The following is a 21,773-nucleotide window of genomic DNA, read 5'->3' as shown; positions in this document are numbered from 1 at the left end:
CAATATCAGCTGATTGTCGGGCAGAGGTGTCAGCACATTGGTTATGTTGCGATCGGGCTACTGATCAGTACAGCTCTGAAAGATTCTGTTTGTTTCAATAGCGCGTCAGTCGACCGATGGTATTCGTACGCTGTATAAAACTCATGGTCCTGACCGTGCGCGTGCGTGCCGTCAGTCCTGCTCTGTACGGATACATGGGATCTCTATGGAAAAGACAAGCGCGACTGACGTACGCACTGACGATCGGTCGAGCTCTGTAACCGGCCTAGATTTAATTTTAAATAAATTGAAAAAAATTAGATTCAGTATTATAAATTTGGTGAAAGTCAAAGTTGCATAATATGATTTTTCAATAGACGTTGCTTTAGGCAATAGACAGGACTGGTAGTGTTTATACAAATGAACAATGAGATGATTGACAGCCTTAGGTTAAAAGAGGCCCGGTTGCATAACAGCCGGTTAAATTTTAACCTTGATTAATTTTTCGAGAACCAATCAGAGAAGGTGTTTTAGAAAAGATGGCTCCTCTAATTGGTTCTCGTGGAATTAATAACTGTTCAAACTTGACCGGCTGTTGTGCAACCGGCACTAGGTGCGGAAGTCTTCTTTTCAAAAAAGCCTTCTCTCATTAGTTCTTGTGGACTTAATCATGATTAGAATTTAAGGCTTACGTGCAACCGGCTTAGGATAGTACAGAAAACGATTTGACTGAAATAAACCACTAATATTATTCATTATCATTCTACATTAACAATGTTCAATAATTTTTGTATATACAAACAATAAATATAATCTATACAACATTATAAAAATACTAGAATTATTTTCTAAAGAATGATGATTGAAATATCAAGGCTTTCTTTGTATTGGATGATATTAAATGCATAACAATGGAAAAAGCAAGGAACTTATATAAAAAAGGTCCATAGAAAGGATAAACAGATCACATGAACAGTCTTTCATAAAAAACAAGAGCATCCTCCTTGACATCATCTATTAGATTTCCACATTTCCAGTGAACATTAGGCCCTATGTTTTCTAACATAATATTCATATTAGGAATAATAATTGCTCTACAAGGCAGGTTCATAATAAGTGTACTGAGGATTTCAGGGCTGAAGGACATATATTTTTGAAGTTATAACTACGCTTACATGGAGTCAAATTTTTACCCTGCCAGACCATCATGGCCATCACCACAAAGCAATTGCTCTGAACGGGACCATCCTGCGCATTCCCCCTCATCTACCACCTTCAAATCACTATCTCCACCTTCATGAAGCTGCTCATGGGAGGAAACGTTATTCAAGGTATAAGGGGGTGAACGAACCATTGTAGCAATAGTTGACAAACGGATTGAAGTGAGATTTTTGACATCTCATTTTTGAAATACTATTTTGTATCAAACATTCTCAACATTTCGACCTCTGAACAGTCTTATTAGGAAGGGAAGGAACCAGGCTCATGAGAGTGCCTCATATCTGCAAAGTCTTGGGTATCAACAAATAAAGATTCAAATTGCAAGACACAGTGAAGCACTTTGTACAAACTGTACACTTTTAAGGCCTCTCTATGCTGTGAGTAAGCAGTGATACAAATGATCACACCGAGAGAAACTCTTTGTACAGACTGTATAAAGCTATGGCTTCACTTTGGTGTGAGTACGCATGTGGTCATTCAAACTGTTAGATTGAGAAAAACTTTTTGTACACACTGTACATTCGTGAGGTTTCTCTTTGGTGTGAGTACGCATGTGGTCATTCAAACTGTTAGATTGAGAAAAACTTTTTGTACACACTGTACATTCGTAAGGTTTCTCTTTGGTGTGAGTACGCATGTGAACATTCAACTGACTAGATTGAGAGAAACTTTTTGAGCAGACTGTACACTGGTGAGGTTTCTCTTTTGTGTGAGTACGCATGTGGTCTTTTAAATGACTGGATTGAGAAAAACTTTTTATACAGACTGTACATTCGTAAGGTTTCTCTTTGGTGTGAGTACGCATGTGGTTATTCAAACTGTTAGATTGAGAAAAACTTTTTGTACACACTGTACATTCGTAAGGTTTCTCTTTGGTGTGAGTACGCATGTGGTCATTCAAACTTTTAGATTGAGAAAAACTTTTTGTACACACTGTACATTCGTAAGGTTTCTCTTTGGTGTGCGTACGCATGTGAACATTCAAATTACAAGATTTAGAGAAACTTTTTGTGCAGACTGTACACTGGTAAGGTTTCTCTTTGGTGTGAGTACGCATGTGGGCATTCAAATTACGACTCTGAGATAATCGTTTTGCACAGACTGAACACTGATGAGGCTTTGTAACTGTCGTTTTGAGTGTTGGATTTCTATCACTTAGCTCTATGACATCTCGATTTCGATTAGGTTGTGTTTCTACTACCGGTTCATTGTTTCCATCTTGTGATTCACAGTTTTCGTTTCCTCCTCCTTCTTCTTCAGAGGAATCACCACAACTACCAGCTGATGGAGACACCTGAAAAAGTCCAAGAATTAAATTTGAAATATAATATTCCAGTGCACGAAAATGTCAACAAACACATTATTTTCTTGAAAACAAATACTGCATTTGTACAGTGGTTAAATCAAATGCATGAACAATTTGGTGATAAATCGCACAGATTAAATTTCAGAAGTATCCATACATCTTTATCAATCTCTATGTATTCAAATAGTTTTGCAAATAGTCAAATGTTCAATACAATTATCAATAGGAATAAAGTTCCCAATAATATATGTTTGATTCAAAATTTGTTTTTCTGAGCTTTGAGTGCTGAATTGTTTTTTGAAAAGTGAAAGTGACAAAACCTACATTTTGATTCAGACTGTATAGTATAAATTGGAAATGGGACAGCTTTGGGCATCAGCCTGTTGTGCTTTTCTTCATGTCAATTACTTGTACAAAATGTGATATTTTTTGAACCCTCAATTAGGTCTAATATTTTGTATTGAATTATATAAAATTAAACAACGTTTGCACATGTTACATTTATTTGCTGAGAACATCATATGATAGGATGAAAACTTCCAAATAACAAAATAAAGGAGACGCACACTAACTTAGTTCTAGATTGAGTAGTTGAATACTCTCTGAAGAAAGATATTCACTCAAACAAGACAGTTGAGAAATTTTATCTTGTATGTCTTTATTGAATAGATACTTTTTTGAACGCTGTTCTAATCATTCAAAACTTTCAAATCTTTTAAGAGTAATGAGGTTCTGGTAAAAACCTCTTTACCTGTTTTACAAATAATGAATTTACAAAATGAGTGACATTGCGCACTGCAGACGACAATCTACTTTTAACTGCTACATGTTTGCAGACATTTAATATCATCATCATCATCATCATCATCATCATCATCATCATCATCATATTTACATTTTAAAAATATCTTTATAATATTATAATAATTTCTTACCAATGGCTTTTTTCAATGGCATTTTTTATCTATAGAACATGATTCGTGACCATCAGTATCAATATTCTCACATTTGAAAAACAAATTTAATAGGTGATTGAAAATAAAATAAAAAATGATTAGATTCAATTAAAAAATTATAATATTCTTGATTGAAAAAATTAATTTTAAAATAGTTGAGAAATATTTTTATCAGATGGAAAGATTATCACGAAACTGGATAAATCATCATACAAGATACAAATTAAAACGTGAACTGAGTTTATTAACATAAGTGAGTTTTTGATCTTGGAGAAAACAAATAACAGTTTTAAAAAGTAAATTATGATTCAACTGCGAATTTTGATTCAACTGAATCAACTAGAACAGGTGACATCAGATACTTGTGGATGAGAAAACTGCGTGAGGTCTACTGTTCGCAGAACTACTAGTAATGTGGTAGTAAGAAAGAAGATATGGAGTTGTGCAGAAGAAGAAGACTTGATATAAAAACATGAAGATACAGTTAATGGGAATAGGAAAAGATAAGTGCAGAGTTCAGTTAATAAGAGAAATGAGAGATTAGATGGGTATGGATCCAATTTTCTAAACATTTTTCAGCATACCCAACTGCCTTGATGTGATGAATTTTGTGGAATACTATTAAAAATTCTATTGCAATTATACATTTATTGTTTTCTGCAAACGGATAGATCAGTTCGGGGACATTCTACTCTTACGTTTTGGATATTGTATGGATTTGGGTGGGTGGTAAATGATTCTGAATTCTTATTTATGAATAAAATGAAGCTTTTAACATAAAGTTGTTTTAGAGAGAGAACGCTCATTTCTTGGAAAAGCTCGGCACTGGGATACAGCCAAGGCTTACCCAAGTCAGCTCTAAGATAATGTGTTTTTGGGCAACAAACGTTTTATTGAAATGACAGTTGAAAGCCCCACCCCAAATCAAGATTCCATATTGGAATCTAAAGTCATTCCGTTAATTGGGATATATCGTGTACACAGACACACACACACATACAGACCGATACCCAAAAACCACTTTTTTGGACTCAGGGGACCTTGAAACGTATAGGAATTTAGAAATTGGGGTAACTTAATTTTTTTCGTGAAAGCAATACTTTCCTTACCTATGGTAATAGGGCAAGGAAAGTAATAAAGGGTAGCCTACTCTTGATATTATTTTATTTTAATGATCAGTAGCCCTAAAAAGAATAATTAATATGTAAGAGATCATACTCGTATATAGTAAATCTAGGCCTATCTCTGAAACATAATCCTGAATTATTTGTTAAGCCGTATCCACACTCAACACATGTTCGACATACATGTTTGTTGAGGAGCTCAAGTTTGGTAAATCATTGTTTGTCAAACAAAAAACCTGTTTTCCCACTTACAAATATTTTGTTTGGTGTCGCGTCCACACAGGCCCACCGGCAAACATTGTTTGACAAACATAATAAAATTTGCCCAAACTGTTTCAACAAACATGCTTGTCGAACATTATCTATTCAGTGTGGACACGGGACACGGCTTCAAGTTATTCCAATATTTCATGGCTTTGAATGAGATTTGTTCATGTGCAGCTTATGTCACATAATTTACAATATGAAGAAGTATTAATCTAGCTTATAGCTTGGAAATATTTGGAAAAACACTTACCGTACATGATAATAATCTGAGCTAAGCCTCTGGTTAAACTTTGCGGCAATTCTATCAAGCTCTCTACATTGGAAGAGTATTATGAAAGTGCGTGTTCTATAAAATATTTTCCATGACAATTCATCATAAACTTTTTTGTGTGTAAATTTCAAACAGAAATTCTATATATGGATTGCTTTTATGTGATAAATTACAATTTGAAGCAATTTTGGAAATTTGTAATGATGAAGATGATTTTGAAATGTTTTTTTTTTGTGAAAATTGAGTTTCAACCTTTTTTAACCTCAAAATTGTTCCAGCAATCAGATTTTTAACTTGATTATGAGTGTAACGCTAGTTCGCCTCCATGGTGCACATTGGGTAAATGGACCAGCATATAATGGCGGTCAGACAAACTTATTTTCTCCTGACCAAAAACTACACATCTTAAAGAATTTGGAAATATACAGTGTATATCTAGGCATTTGAGACTCATTAGCTACGGTATAATTATATTTGTTGTGTATCTGCCATACGCTAAATAAATAAATAATAAATAAATGTAGGCTACTGAAGTTACCACATGTGTTTAATGTATGTTTAATGTATTGAGACTGTTATTCATTGTTATTTGGAGTTCTTATTAGTTAATGGTGAGACTGTTGCTTGTATGTTTAATATTTCTTGTTGATTTTGTATTCTTGACTTGTGTAATGCCCTTGATGTTCTAAAGGGTTTCTGCAAATAAACGAATTTTGAAACAACTAGAGACGGACATAATGGAATAGAGCGAATAGAGAAAATTATCCATGTAATATCGTTATTAGAATTAACATTGATACAGATTTTGAATGGATAGTTTGGAAATGTTCCTGTATGTGGAAACATGAGTTTGTATATATAAACGATTGGCCGTGTCATCATACATTTTTTTATTGAATTGTTGACTTTGTCTTGCATTTTTGTTAAAGTGTTCTGACAATAAATGAATCTTGAATCTACACGTATACAAAATACTTTAGTTATATTATTGAGATCAATTGATTATATTCATAAAATGTTTGTTTGAGAAAATACAAATATTGCTCTAAAAACCTTTCCTTGTAAAAATTAATAGGATTTCAAATGTTCGAATGCAAATGAAGTTACCTGTTCCTCATCCGGAATCTCCTGCTTGTCAAGCCAGGACATGCTGTATTCTATGTCGATTTCCTCTTTAACAGATGCCATTTCTTCTGATTCCCTTGGCTCGGACTTCATCTTAAAAAAACAGAAGAAACCGGTTCAACCCAAGTTGTTGGTAGTATTGGAATCAGTCTAAATACCATGGGTAGGTTACCATGTAATAATTATCAAACTAAAGTAACTTATTAATAGGCCTACCATTAAAGATAAACGGCTATGATAAGTTTTTCAATTACAACTGACACGTGGGTGCATTGAATGCATAACTTATGTTGCCTAAAATTATATGGTGAACATTTACACACCTACTTCATAATGCAAGGGGAGATTGAAAAGTTTCCGGCCTGATCGTAAAGATAACAAAAGTGGCTAATAAAAAATTTAGAAAAGATGAAACTTAGCCTATGGCAAGAAACACTCATAATTATTAATAACGACTGTCAGACATGTCTGTACAAATATTTTGTGTCAGTGGCAATGACAAAATGTTTTGAGGTTAGGGTTTTGTCTTTGATGCTTGTTGTTTACTTCGTTTGCTGCTCTATTTGAGGTTGAATTATTTCCGTAAAAGCTTCTTTGCTAATGACAAAACCTCGTGGTCCTGTTGTTGTCGTTAGTGACCAGCATAATGAAATTACACCTTAAAATGAAATAGGGATAATAGTTCAATTTCTATCTCCTGACACAATTTAGTCTATCTGGGCGTTCCTATTATACAGTCAATAACAACAGTAGTAATTAGTAATTTTGATACTTTAATTATTGGATGTAACCCAATTCGAGATGAAAGGCACAAAAAAGTAATGAAGGCTAGGCTAAACTATTTTTGTGATTTGATTCTTGAAACAATGCCGATAAAAATTAACTTGGGCCAATATGAATAAATAATAATACTTACAATAGATTCCATAATTTTCATTTTATTTTAACAAACCAAGAAACAACGTTCGATATACAGAAATACAGATACAACTTGACTTGTAAAACGATTTCACTTTGATGCCAATTGCCAAAGAAAGAATTTTCTTTCTTCCATGATGCCAAAACAATGATGCCACCTCAATTAGGATTCAAATATATATTTTCTTATATTTCCTATTTTTGGTACAACTGAATTGTAAATTTTAAAATTTCACAAACAATCTTGGAAAATAAAATTTTCATCAATTTTATGAATGGTTTCAGTTATAATATATATATATATATTTTTATAATCATATTTCAATTTTAATACGGTGCTGTCTGAGACAGAGAGTGGTTTGTCTTGTCAGACAGTATGAAAACAAAACAGAAAACAGCTGACTGCAACTACAGCTGACTCGGGTTCCCGCTCGAAAGCTAGCTTTAAACGGTGTACACACGTACGTTTGCCTCGGGTGAGCATACGTGTATGGGCTTGCATTCGCACGTGTGGACACTGTTCGCTGAGGCATGTGGGCGAACCGGAACCCTGTCGGTATTTTGGCGTGCTCAAAGGCGCCTCGGGCGAGCATTGAATGTACGTGTGGACGCGATTTTGCCATACGGGTGAGGCAAAACGTAAACATTGAAGGCGTCATAACCTAATTCCAATGAAGAATGAATTAGGTTAATGAATGACAATTCAAATTGTGATCCAATAACTAATTGTAAATTGTAGGATTTTTGTAATTTTGTAGGATATGTGGATTGTCAAATATTTAAATAGAAACATGCATGGAGTATATAATTCGTATCATGATTAACAAATTTAGAACTGCATAATTTAAGTGAAAAAAGCTTCTCTACAGGGTTCCTACAAGAAAGTATAGCTCAAATATTATTTTACTGTGGCTATCAAATCATCTTGTGTTTGTTTCATGTTATCAATCAGAGTTGTTAATTAAAATTGTAATCTTCAATATGATATTATACGTTTTAGATAGCTAGGCTATCTATAGAGAGATATATTCAAACTTTGAACTAGTATTCCCTTGAAGGTAAATCTTGAAGCTAATCTTTTGGAGAATCTTGTTTTGTCATGTGTAAGAGCAGAGTTGGTTTAAAATGGGCAGCAATTTAGTATTTGATTCAATTTATGGCTAATTTCCTTAAAGACGACTGTCAATTTTGTGAGACAGTGTTAAGTGCTTTGATTAGGTCATCAAAACTTCTGGAATTATTGTAGAATTTTTCTTTTTTTGAGATTCTGAATAGATATTGGAAACCAACAAATGAATCGCCTAATGCCAAGAATCTCAAAGTTAGAGCCAATCGTTGTTGTGGAGTTATTGCTTCCCTCATGATGATATCATTTTTTGTTTAGATAACTAGTTGAAATAGATTCAGTATATTAACAACATAATGTTTTGACAACCTAAGAAAGATTGAATTGTCAATATTATGTCATGTAGCAATTTATTTCCTTACTTCAACCTACAATCGTTCAACCCACCAACATCGTTTGTCAAGTTTTATTTTTGATTTTATTATATAAGTCATTGAAATAAAATGATACTGCTGCAATTTGTGATAACTATCTTCAATGATGGAATGACGCCATTGTTCAATTGTTGTCATGTTGTGGAAAATCTACATCTACCATGTCTTCGTGTCGTCTGCAAATCAGATAGCTTTTTGAATGCTGAGGCATACGTGGATCGCGTCCACAAGGACGTACAGTGAATGTTGAGGCATATGTACATACGATTGTTCGCGCGAATCTGTACGGACGTGTGTACAAGGCTTTAGGCGTTGCTTACGGAACTACAAGGCTAGAACACTCAGGTGATCAGCTGTTCAAAAGCGTACAATTCAACCCGTGTTTACATTGAAATCCCTATGTCGAGTGGAATTTTTCGTGAATAAACGTTAATAATTCAACTGATAATCACTCTTTTCGAATAAAGACTTGTTATTTTATTTTTCCAATTCAAATGTTAACCGACATCATAAATTTCAAGGGTAGTAATCATTGAATTATATTAATATTTTTAGTTGTTGGTTAACCAATTTGTAGGTTACTTGTTTCAAGATAGCTTCAAATTCAAACTTACTTCTTTTACAAAAGTATCAAGTTTGGCAGAGGCATGGTTTATAAATAAGAATTATCATGTTATTGAACAAAAATAAATTATAAAAACATTGTTGATAAACTAAATTAGTTTCTTTCTAAACGAATTTAAGTACAATGTATTTACGGTTGCGCTCAACTCTATTCTGGAGTTTAAGACTAAATTCATTATTATTTCAAAACTTCCAAGTAAAAAAGTGTTGATTTTAAATCGTGTAGGATAAATATTATATATATATATATATATATATATATATATATTATATATATATATATAATATATATATATATATATACATATACCGTATATATGATTCATGGCTGGCATACATTTAATAGAGAATGAGTTACAATTTATAAAATAGTGTACCGTACCCTGGTAGGTCTACAAAATTAACTGTATAGTTTAACACCGTAATTTTTTTTATTGAAATTATGACATTTACAATCATGAATAATATTTCAATTGAACTACTGTATATACCTATACTTTCTTCAAAGTTTAGAATCATCAAACTGCCAGTAGTGTTTTGGATTACGGTAGCCTATGTGTTTCCTCTGACCCCACAACTGTGGGTAATTGATAAAGGAGAAGTTATTGAAGATCGTGCTGTAATTCAAATAGCAGAACTTCAAAACTGAATGAAGTATGAACATATCAGTTTTTGACATTATATTTTATATTAATATTAGGTAGAAGTAAAATGACACTCATTCTTTCACCAATTAATCTATTTACTCACCCGGATAAGTAAGAAAGTCGTGTTTCAGTTGATTCGTTGTTGATTATCCATATTTATTACCAATATTATTAAAATGTATTGTATTTTGATAACTTTAAACTGAAAAAGCACATTCTTTTGGTGTAACGACGACCGTTTAGTGCTGGTGTTGTACATTCTCAAGCCAAACAGAAACTCGAAACGGTCGTCGCCACACCAAAAGAATGTGAGTGTTTTTTCCCTTTAAAGTTATCAAAATGAAATATAGTTAATGTTCAACCTTCTAGTGGCGCACTAAGACACTACCTCCGTAAACTCGGAGGTGTAGTGACTGAGACCGTAATTGAAAAAAATTCAAAGACGACCAATACGGTATGCGCTTTTTTAAGAATTGACAGAAAAATGTTGTTAATGTTGTTCAGTTATAGGGTCTAGAAATTTAAAATAACTAAACCTTATTGACTTCTATATCGCCCAGAATAGGCGATTTTTCTGCTCTTACCAGCGTTTTCTTAGCTTTCAAGAGAAAATTCTTACGTTTGGTACAAAATTTCAGGTAACTTGAGGTGTATTAGTTATGTAGGCTATTGAAAGGGCTTAGGTGTGCTAGAAATTGGCGTTTCCAGTGTTTATCTGTGTTTTATCAGGATTTTCAAAACCAAATGAGCAGAAAATGTTCAAATTTTATACACATTTTTAGCATATGAAATAACAGTTCAATGAATGAAATGACAAATTTATAGCAACACTGAATTGGGTTATTAATTGCGCTATGATTCCCCTGCCATTTAGCAGATAATCTTAACTCAGCTGGGGGACTCTAGCCTTTGCATGTTAGAAGAGACCATCATGAATATTAATATAATTTGTGCAAGAGCGCGCTCAATTATGCATAACCAAGCGTGCAGGCAAGAAACGTACAATATCTGAAAAGAGCAAAAGGAACACTAGCTCACACTGAAAGCGTGCTTGGTTGCGTTCAGTGTAAACAACGTGTTTCAATAGCACTTTTCAAATTTTGTTTTCTGGGTCATGCATGATTCTACGTAAATTTGCACATATCCATTCAATGTGATCATACAATTATTCTCATGTATCAGAATATTATTCATATTATTACTGTTGTGACCAAGAATAAATCTTTCAAGTAGTATCCTACCAGAGCGTCAATAGACATATCATTGGTTCATTAGCGCTATTGAAGAATATGCATAGATTTTTCATGATATGACATGGTCTTACATATGATATAAATACAAAAACTCTGATATCTCACTCTGCAATAAATTATTATTTACACTGTATCGATCAGCCATAAAGAACACTTTACTTACTTACCGGTACAGTACTTACTTCCGATGAGTAAGATGTACTGTATTCCTCACGGTCCTGGATCGGGGAATTTTCAAATTGTGTCAAACTCACTTTGTTAAGAGTAGAAACAGATTAGATAAAAATGATTCATGTAAGTTACTGGATCAGGCTGAATATTGAAATCCTTTACTGAGTAAGCTAGCAGTATTATCATTGATCACATATATTCGTTTATAATAATATTGTTAGAGATACCGTAATGTATGTTCTGTTTTAATACTAAAGATAACCTACACTGCAAAATTTTTCTATTTCATGCCATTCTTGTTATGATATGATAAGAATTCTTATTCCAATAGTGACTTATATAATAAAATGAGTGATAGCCTACCAATTTACCTTTTCAAAAAAATTATGTTTAATCTAAAAATTCCTTAAATCTAATAAAGCTATAAATATTAGCATACTACAAAAGCCGTGGTTGTAATTCCTCTCGTAGAAATTGAGTAATACTGTAATCAAAATTGAAAAAAACAATAGGTAGGCCTAATTCAAAGCTCAAGCAACTCAACTTCACACTATATTACTATATTTTTTTACAATAATTAAAATACGTGTTTGAATTTGAAAAAGCTAATTTAAAACATGGTTAACCTACAAATTTGTTAACCAATAACTAAGAATATTAAGAGAACTCAATGATTACTACCCTTGAAATTCATGATGAGAGATAAAAATTGTATTGGTAAAATAAAATAACAACCCTTTATTCGAAAAAGTAGTTATCAGTTGAATTATTAACGTTTATTCATGAAAAATTCCATTCGACATAGGGATTTCAATGTAAACACGGGTTGAAGTGTACGCTTTTGAACAGCTGATCGGCTGTATGTACTGGCCATGAGTTGAGTAGGCCATGCTTTAGGTTAAGTTGACCAGTTACCGGCAACTTGCAGACGACAGTCAAGTGAAGTAGAAAACACGAAAACACGTCATCTGAGTCAACAATACTGATAAAATGATTAGCCTAGATCCTGTCACTGTTTACGAGTCAATAATTTATTGTAGGTTAGATCTTGAGAAATGAACACAAGTCACAAATTCAGATAATTTAAAACACAAAAGAACTATGCCGTATGTCTGATTGAATCACTCCTCATTATTACACATCTCAAACTTGAACAAATGATTAATTAAACGCGTAATAATAATAAAACTGAAATTTTTCACGTAGCTCACTCCAATAGAACTGACCTAGCAGACTATCTTAGATTTGGCTGAAATTTTCACCATAGCTCTACCTGAGAAATGTCGGAGCCAAATTTGGCACCCCCAGCACCCAGCTACTATACAGGGTGAATTATGCAGCAATGATAATTTGCTAATTTTCAAATGGCCATAGATAGTGAATGAAAAAGACTAAGAAATTGTCAAAAAAACCACTGATTTATTGATAATTAGAAAGACCGGTTTCGGTTATTACACCATTGTCTATCAGAGTTATTACACCAGAGTTTATCAGAGATTGACAATGGTGTAATAACCGAAACCGGTCTTTCTAATTATCAATAAATCAGTGTTTTTTGACAATTTCTTAGTCTTTTTTATTCAATATGAATAATTACCACAATATCAACTTCTCAACTACACAAAAAGTGGCCATAGATAGTGCTTGACCTAAGGAATGTTGGAGCCACATTTGGCTCCTCTCACTACTATACAGAGTGAGTTATGCAGCTGCAAACATAAAATTTTCCTTTGCCATTATCTCCTGAACGGTTATGAATTCCTCAAATCAATTTGCAGATCCGTGTTCCTCACATCAAGCATCATAAGTATTCAAAGTTTCAGCCATCTTAAGATTTTCAAAAACTCTACAAAAATGTCCATATCTCCTGAACCCATATGTGTATTTTCAATTTTTGAAGATGAGTGATTTCTCTGATCTGTGAGTGGGGGAAAGATTTTATGTTTGAGTGAATAACAGATTATAGCATGGCACTTGTTAGGTCAACCTCTATCCATAGCCCGAATATCAGCCGAATCTGAGAGATTTGCATTCACCATGAAATCCATGAATAACATCATGGATTTTTGCAAAAATGGTCGAAAATAGAAATCGCCCAAACTCTCAGGATGAGGAATGATAGTATGATAGGAATGATAGTTCCACGAGAGGAACAATAATATGTCATCACATTGGCGATTAAGGCTGTGCAAAGGCTAAAAATAAACTTTCTACTCGTGATATTTTTCAAAGTTTTTTGATTTGTATATGATCAAGCTATCAAAATGATAACGTTTTCTAAGGAAAACATTTTTTTCGATCATTACTTTTTGAGATATAAGCGACTGAAGTTTGAATTTTTGGGACAGAACATTTCAAATCTGGTATGATATAAATCCATGAGATTTAGAGGATAGATTCTTCATGGTATTGTTGATCTAGTAAAACAAAATTTTCAAGATGGTTATTCAGTTTAGAATTTTTGGGCCCAGATGAAATTCTCATTAAAAATAACTACAGTACTTTTAAAATATTTATAATAAATATTTTTATTTATAAATTATTCAGTATTTAAAAATAACTACTCAACAACTTTTAGAGAGTGCCGGAAAATTCAACCCCTAAAGCCGAGAAGGGAGACTGAAGGATGCCGGGAGCAGAGGCCTGCTGTTGCTGCTGAACTACGAATGCGCGCTAATAAAGTGATTGAACAGCGCACCAGTGGACAGAATCGAGTTGGAAAATTAAAAACATTCCACTTGTGACTTGGCAACAGGGCAGATTGGCAACAGTGCACGTCTTGGCAAGCATCCAAGCATGCGATGATTGTACGCAAAAGACCACTAACGCGCCTGAGTATGTGTTAGTGCTAAGGTGGTGGGAGTGTGTCAACTGCCTGTGCCTGTATCATAATATTATGTGATCAAAATCTGAACACAAGCGTGCTCTATCGAGAATCTTGAGAACTAGCCGTCATAACTCTGTTTATGCTTATTCTGAGAAAATGATTTATGTTTTTCGGCAACTCAGAGAATATCTGAATAGGAATGAACTCCAAACAATCTACTATGCGTTTGTACAGTCCATTATTGAAGGGGGAATTCTAGCTTATGGAGGAGGATACAGATCTATTTTGAACCCACTATTCACCACCCAGAAACTTATAATAAAATCTGCACTTGGAAGGCGTCGAGATTACCCATCCAACGCAGTGTTTGAGGATATGAAGGTGCTTGATGTCAGACAATTATATGTTAGAACCTTGGCATCGTACATATTCAAGAATCATGCTAGCATATTCAATACCATTACACATAGTCATGCAACTAGGAGAGTTGTTTTTCAATGTTTTCAATGTTTTTCAATGTTTTTCAATGTTTTTCAATGTTTTCAATGTTTTTTCAGTGTTTTTCAATGTTTTCCAATGTTTTTTCAGTGTTTTTCAATATTTTTTAATGTTTTTTCAGTGTTTTTCAATGTTTTTCGATGTTTTTCAATGTTTTTCATTGTTTTTCAATGTTTTTCATTGTTTTTCAAAGTTTTTCATTGTTTTTCAGTGTTTTCCAATGTTTTTCAATGTTTTCCAATGTTTTTTCAGTGTTTTCCAATGTTTTTCAATGTTTTCAATGTTTTTTCAGTGTTTTTCAATGTTTTTTGATGTTTTTCATTGTTTTTCAATGTTTTTCAATGTTTTCAATGTTTTTTCAGTGTTTTCCAATGTTTTTCAATGTTTTTCGATGTTTTTCAATGTTTTTCATTGTTTTTCAATGTTTTTAATTGTTTTTCAGTGTTTTCCAATGTTTTTTAGTGTTTTTCAATGTTTTTGATGTTTTTCATGTTTTCAATGTTTTTCAATGTTTTCAATGTTTTTTCAGTGTTTTCCAATGTTTTTCAATGTTTTTTGATGTTTTCAATGTTTTCAATGTTTTTTCAGTGTTTTTCAATGTTTTCAATGTTTTTTCAGTGTTTTCCAATAATTTTCGATGTTCTTCAGTGTTTTTCAATGTTTTCAATGTTTTTTCAGTGTTTTTCAATGTTTTTCATTGAAAAACATTGAAAAAACACTGAAAAAACATTGAAAACATTGAATAACACTGAAGAACATCGAAAATTATTGAAAAACACTGAAAAAACATTGAAAAATATCGAAAAACATTGAAAAACAATGAAAAACATTGAAAAACATTGAAAAACGATGGAAAACATTGAAAAACACTGAAAAAACATTGAAAACATTGAAAAACACTGAAAAAAACATTGAAAACATTGAAAAACACTGAAGAACATCGAAAATTATTGAAAAACACTGAAAAAACATTAAAAAACACTGAAAAACATCGAAAAACATTGAAAAACACTGAAAAAACATTAAAAAACATTGAAAAACACAGAAAAACATTGAAAACATTGAAAACATTAAAAAACATCGAAAAAACATTGAAAAACATTGGAAAACACTGAAAAAACATTGAAAACATTGAAAAACATTGAAAAACAATGAAAAACATTGAAAAACATTGAAAAACACTGAAAAAACATTGAAAACATTGAAAACATTGAATAACACTGAAGAACATCGAAAATTATTGAAAGACACTGAAAAAACATTGAAAACATTGAAAAACATTGAAAAACATTGGAAAACATTGGAAAACACTGGAAAAATATTGTAAACATTGAAAAACATTGAAAAACAATGAAAAACATCAAAAAACATTGAAAAACACTGAAAAAACATTGAAAACATTGGAAAACATTGAAAAACACTGAAAAAACATTGAAAACATTGAAAAAACATTGAAAACATTGAAAAACATTGGAAAACACTGAAAAAACATTGAAAACATTGAAAAACATTGAAAAACATCGAAAAACATTGAAAAACACTGAAAAAACATTGAAAACATTGAAAAACATTGAAAAACATTGGAAAACACTGAAAAAAACATTGAAAACATCGAAAAACATTGGGAACACTGAAAAACAATGAAAAACGTTGAAAAACACTGAAAAAACATTGAAAACATTGAAAAACACTGAAAAACATCGAAAATTATTGAAAAACACTGAAAAAACATTGAAAACATTGAGAAACATTGAAAAACACAGAAAAACATTGAAAACATTGAAAACATTGAAAACATTGAAAAACATTGAAAAACATTGGAAAACACTGAAAAAAACATTGAAAACATTGAAAAACATTGAAAAACAATGAAAAACATCGAAAAACACTGAAAAAACATTGAAAACATGAAAAACACTGAAAAAAACATTGGAAACATCGAAAAACATTGGGAAACACTGAAAAACAATGAAAAACTTTGAAAAACAATGAAAAACATTAAAAAACATTGGAAATTCGATGTTCTTTAGTGTTTTTCAATGTTTTCAATGTTTTTTCAATGTTTTTCAATGTTTTTGAAGTTTTTTCAGTGTTTTTCAATGTTTTTCAATGTTTTTCAGTGTTTTTCATGTTTTTCAATGTTTTTCAATGTTTTTCATTGTTTTTCAATGTTTTTCGATATTTTCAATGTTTTTCAGTGTTTTTCAATAATTTTCGATGTTCTTCAGTGTTATTCAATGTTTTTCAATGTTTTTCATGGTTTTCAATGTTTTTCAATGTTTTTCAGTGTTTTTCAATGTTTTTCAATGTTTTTCAATGTTTTTCAGTGTTTTCCAATGGATTTCAATGTTTTCAATGTTTTTCAGTGTTTTTCAATGTTTTTCAATGTTTTACGATGTTTTTCAATGAAAAACGTTGAAAAACACTGAAAAAACATTGAAAACATTGAAAAACACTGAAGAACATCGAAAATTATTGGAAAACACTGAAAAAACATTGAAAACATTGAAAAACACAGAAAAACATTGAAAACATTGAAAACATTAGAAAAGATTGAAAACATTAGAAAAGATTGAAAAACATTGAAAAACATTGGAAAACACTGAAAAAACATTGGAAATATTGAATAACATTGAAAAACAATGAAAAACATCAAAAAACATTGAAAAACACTGAAAAAACATTGAAAACATGAAAAACATTGGAAAACACTGAAAAAAACATTGGAAACATCGAAAAACATCGGGAAACACTGAAAAACAATGAAAAATTTGAAAAACAATGAAAAACATTGAAAACATGAAAAACATTGGCAAACACTGAAAAACAATTAAAAACATTGAAAAACAATGAAAAACATTGAAAAACATCGAAAAACATTGAAAAACACTGAAAAAACTTTGAAAAACATTGGGAACACACTGGAAAACAATGAAAAACATTGAAAAACATTGAAAAACATTGAAAACATTGAAAAACATTGAAAAACAATGGAAAACATTGAAAAACATTAAAAAACATTGGGAAACACTGAAAAACAATTAAAAACATTGAAAAACAATGAAAAACATTGAAAAACATCGAAAAACATCGAAAAACATTGAAAAACACTGAAAAAACTTTGAAAAACATTGGGACACACTGGAAAACAATGAAAAACATTGAAAAACATTGAAAAACATTGAAAACATTGAAAAACATTGAAAAACAATGGAAAACATTGTAAAACATTGGAAAACACTGAGAAAACATTGAAAACATTGAAAAACATTGAAAAACATTGAAAAACAATGAAAAACATCGAAGAACATTGAAAAACACTGAAAAACACATTGAAAACATTGAAAACATTGAAAAACATTGGAAAACACTGAAAAAAACTTTGGAAACATCGAAAAACATTGGGAAACACTGAAAAACAATGAAAAACGTTGAAAAACATTGAAAAACATAAAAACATTGAAAAACATTGTAAAACAATGGAAAACATCGAAAAACACTGAAAAAACATTGAAAACATTGGAAAACATTGAAAAACACTGAAAAACATAGAAAAACATTGAAAAACATTCAAAAACACTTAAAAAACATTGAAAACATTGAAAAACATTGAAAACAATGAAAAACAATGAAAAACACTGAAAACATTGGAAAACATTCAAAAACACTGAAAAAACATTGAAAACACTGAAAAACATCGAAAAACATTGAAAAACACTGAAAAAACATTGAAAAACATCGAAAAACACTGAAAAAAGATTAAAAACATTCGTAAATACTGAAAAAACATTGTGAACATTGAAAAACACTGAAAAACATCGAAAAACATTGAAAAACACTGAAAAAACATTGAAAACATTGAAAAACTTCGAAAAACACTGGAAAAAGATTGAAAACATTGAAAAACACTGAAGAACATCGAAAAACATCGAAAATTATTGGAAAACACTGAAAAAACATTGAAAACATTGAAAAACACAGAAAAACATTGAAAACATTAAAAAACATTGAAAAATTGAAAAAACATTGGAAAACACTGAAAAAACATTGAAAACATTGAAAAACACTGAAGAACATCGAAAATTATTGGAAAACACTGAAAAAACATTGAAAACATTGAAAAACACAGAAAAACATTGAAAACATTGAAAACATTGAAAAGATTGAAAACATTAGAAAAGATTGAAAAACATTGAAAAACATTGGAAAACACTGAAAAAACATTGAAAATATTGAATAACATGAAAAACAATGAAAAACATCAAAAAAAACATTGAAAAACACTGAAAAAACATTGAAAACATTGAAAACATTGGAAAACACTGAAAAAACATTGGAAACATCGAAAAACATTGGGAAACACTGAAAAACAATGAAAAATTTGAAAAACAATGAAAAACATTGAAAACATGAAAAACATTGGAAAACACTGAAAAACAATTAAAAACATTGAAAAACAATGAAAAACATTGAAAAACATCGAAAAACATTGAAAAACACTGAAAAAACTTTGAAAAACATTGGAACACACTGGAAAACAATGAAAAACATTGAAAAACATGTGAAAAACATTGAAAACATTGAAAACATTGAAAAACAATGGAAAACATTGAAAACATTAAAAAACATTGGAAAACATTGAAAACATTAAAAAACACTGAAAAACAATTAAAAACATTGAAAAACATCGAAAAACATCGAAAAACATTGAAAAACACTGAAAAAACTTTGAAAAACATTGGGACACACTGGAAAACAATGAAAAACATTGAAAACATTGAAAACATTGAAAACATTGAAAACATTGAAAAACAATGGAAAACATTGAAAAACATTGGAAAACACTGAAAAAACATTGAAAACATTGAAAACATTGAAAACATTGAAAAACAATGAAAAACATCGAAAAACATTGAAAAACACTGAAAAAACATTGAAAACATTGAAAACATTGAAAACATTGGAAAACACTGAAAAAACTTTGGAAACATCGAAAAACATTGGGAAACACTGAAAAACAATGAAAAACGTTGAAAAACATTGAAAAACATCGAAAAACATTGAAAACATTGTAAAACAATGGAAAACATCGAAAAACACTGAAAAACATTGAAAACATTGGAAAACATTGAAAAACACTGAAAAACATAGAAAAACATTGAAAAACATTCAAAAACACTGAAAAAACAATGAAAAATTTGAAAAACATTGAAAAACAATGAAAAACAATGAAAAACACTGAAAACATTGGAAAACATTCAAAAACACTGAAAAAACATTGAAAACACTGAAAAACATCGAAAAACATTGAAAAACACTGAAAAAACATTGAAAAACATCGAAAAACACTGAAAAAAGATTAAAAACATTCGTAAATACTGAAAAAACATTGTAAACATTGAAAAACACTGAAAAACATCGAAAAACATTAAAAAACACTGAAAAAACATTGAAAACATTGAAAAACTTCAAAAAACACTGGAAAAAGATTGAAAACATTGAAAAACACTGAAGAACATCGGAAAACATCGAAAATTATTGGAAAACACTGAAAAAACATGAAAAAACGTTGAAAAACATGTGAAAAAACATAAAAACATTGAAAACATTGTAAAACAATGGAAAACATCGAAAAACACTGAAAAAACATTGAAAACATTGGAAAACATTGAAAAACACTGAAAAACATCGAAAAACATTGAAAAACATTCAAAAACACTTAAAAAACATTGAAAACATTGAAAACATTGAAAAACAATGAAAAACACTGAAAAACACTGAAAAACATTGGAAAACATTCAAAAACACTGAAAAAACATTGAAAACACTGAAAAACATCGAAAAACATTGAAAAACACTGAAAAAACATTGAAAAACATCGAAAAACACTGAAAAAAGGTTGGTTAAAAACATTCGTAAATACTGAAAAAACATTGTAAACATTGAAAAACACTGAAAAACATCGAAAAACATTGAAAAACACTGAAAAAACATTGAAAACATTGAAAAACTTCGAAAAACACTGGAAAAAGATTGAAAACATTGAAAAACACTGAAGAACATCGGAAAACATCGAAAATTATTGGAAAACACTGAAAAAACATTGAAAACATTGAAAAAAACAGAAAAACATTGAAAACATTAAAAAACATTGAAAAACATTGAAAAACATTGAAAACACTGAAAAACATTGAAAACATTGAAAAAAAAACACTGAAGAACATCGAAAATTATTGGAAAACACTGAAAAAACATTGAAAACATTGAAAAAACACAGAAAAACATTGAAAACATTGAAAACATTAGAAAAGATTGAAAACATTAGAAAAGCTTGAAAAAACATGAAAAACATTGGAAAACACTGAAAAAACATTGAAAACATTGAAAAACATTGAAAAACAATGAAAAACATCAAAAAACATTGAAAAACACTGAAAAAACATTGAAAACATGAAAAACATTGGAAAACACTGAAAAAAACATGGAAACATCGAAAAACATTGGGAAACACTGAAAAACAATGAAAAACTTTGAAAAACAATGAAAAACATTGAAAAACATTAAAAAACATTGGAAAACACTGAAAAACAATTAAAAACATTGAAAAACAATGAAAAACATTGAAAAACATCGAAAAACATTGAAAAACATTGAAAAAAAACTTTGAAAAACATGGGGACACAATGGAAAACAATTGAAAAAACATTGAAAAACATTGAAAAAATTGAAAACATTGAAAACATGAAAAACATTGGAAAACATTGAAAAACATTAAAAAACATTGGGAAACACTGAAAAAACATTGAAAAACACTGAAAAAAAACTTTGAAAAACATTGAAAAACATCGAAAAACATTGAAAAACACTGAAAAAACTTTGAAAAACATTGAAAAAACATTGAAAAACATTGAAAAACATTGGGAAACACTGAAAAACAATGAAAAACATTGAAAAACATTGAAAAACATTGAAAACATTGAAAAACATTGAAAAACACTGAAAAAACATTGGAAAACATTGAAAAACATGGAAAACACTGAAAAAACATTGAAAACATTGAAAAAACATTGAAAAACATTGGAAAAC

At 30.5% G+C, this 21,773-nt stretch overlaps 1 protein-coding gene across 1 annotated transcript; it reads right to left on the bottom strand.

Annotated features, from left to right (window-relative positions):
- Window positions 1-204: 204 nt before the first annotated feature.
- Window positions 205-7,313, bottom strand: LOC120351761 (zinc finger protein 239-like). Its single transcript, XM_039429864.1, has 3 exons — window positions 7,166-7,313; window positions 6,232-6,342; window positions 205-2,494 (listed from the first exon to the last, which is right to left on the bottom strand). Exons 1-3 carry the CDS (start codon window positions 7,184-7,186, stop codon window positions 1,640-1,642), a joined length of 987 nt encoding a protein of 328 aa, XP_039285798.1. The 5' UTR covers window positions 7,187-7,313; the 3' UTR covers window positions 205-1,639.
- Between the last annotated feature and the right edge of the window lie 14,460 nt (window positions 7,314-21,773).

This window comes from Nilaparvata lugens, chromosome 6 (assembly GCF_014356525.2).
Source record: "Nilaparvata lugens isolate BPH chromosome 6, ASM1435652v1, whole genome shotgun sequence".
In the NCBI taxonomy this organism is placed as follows: Eukaryota; Metazoa; Arthropoda; class Insecta; order Hemiptera; family Delphacidae; genus Nilaparvata; species Nilaparvata lugens.
This window is presented reverse-complemented; position numbering and strand designations above follow the sequence as displayed.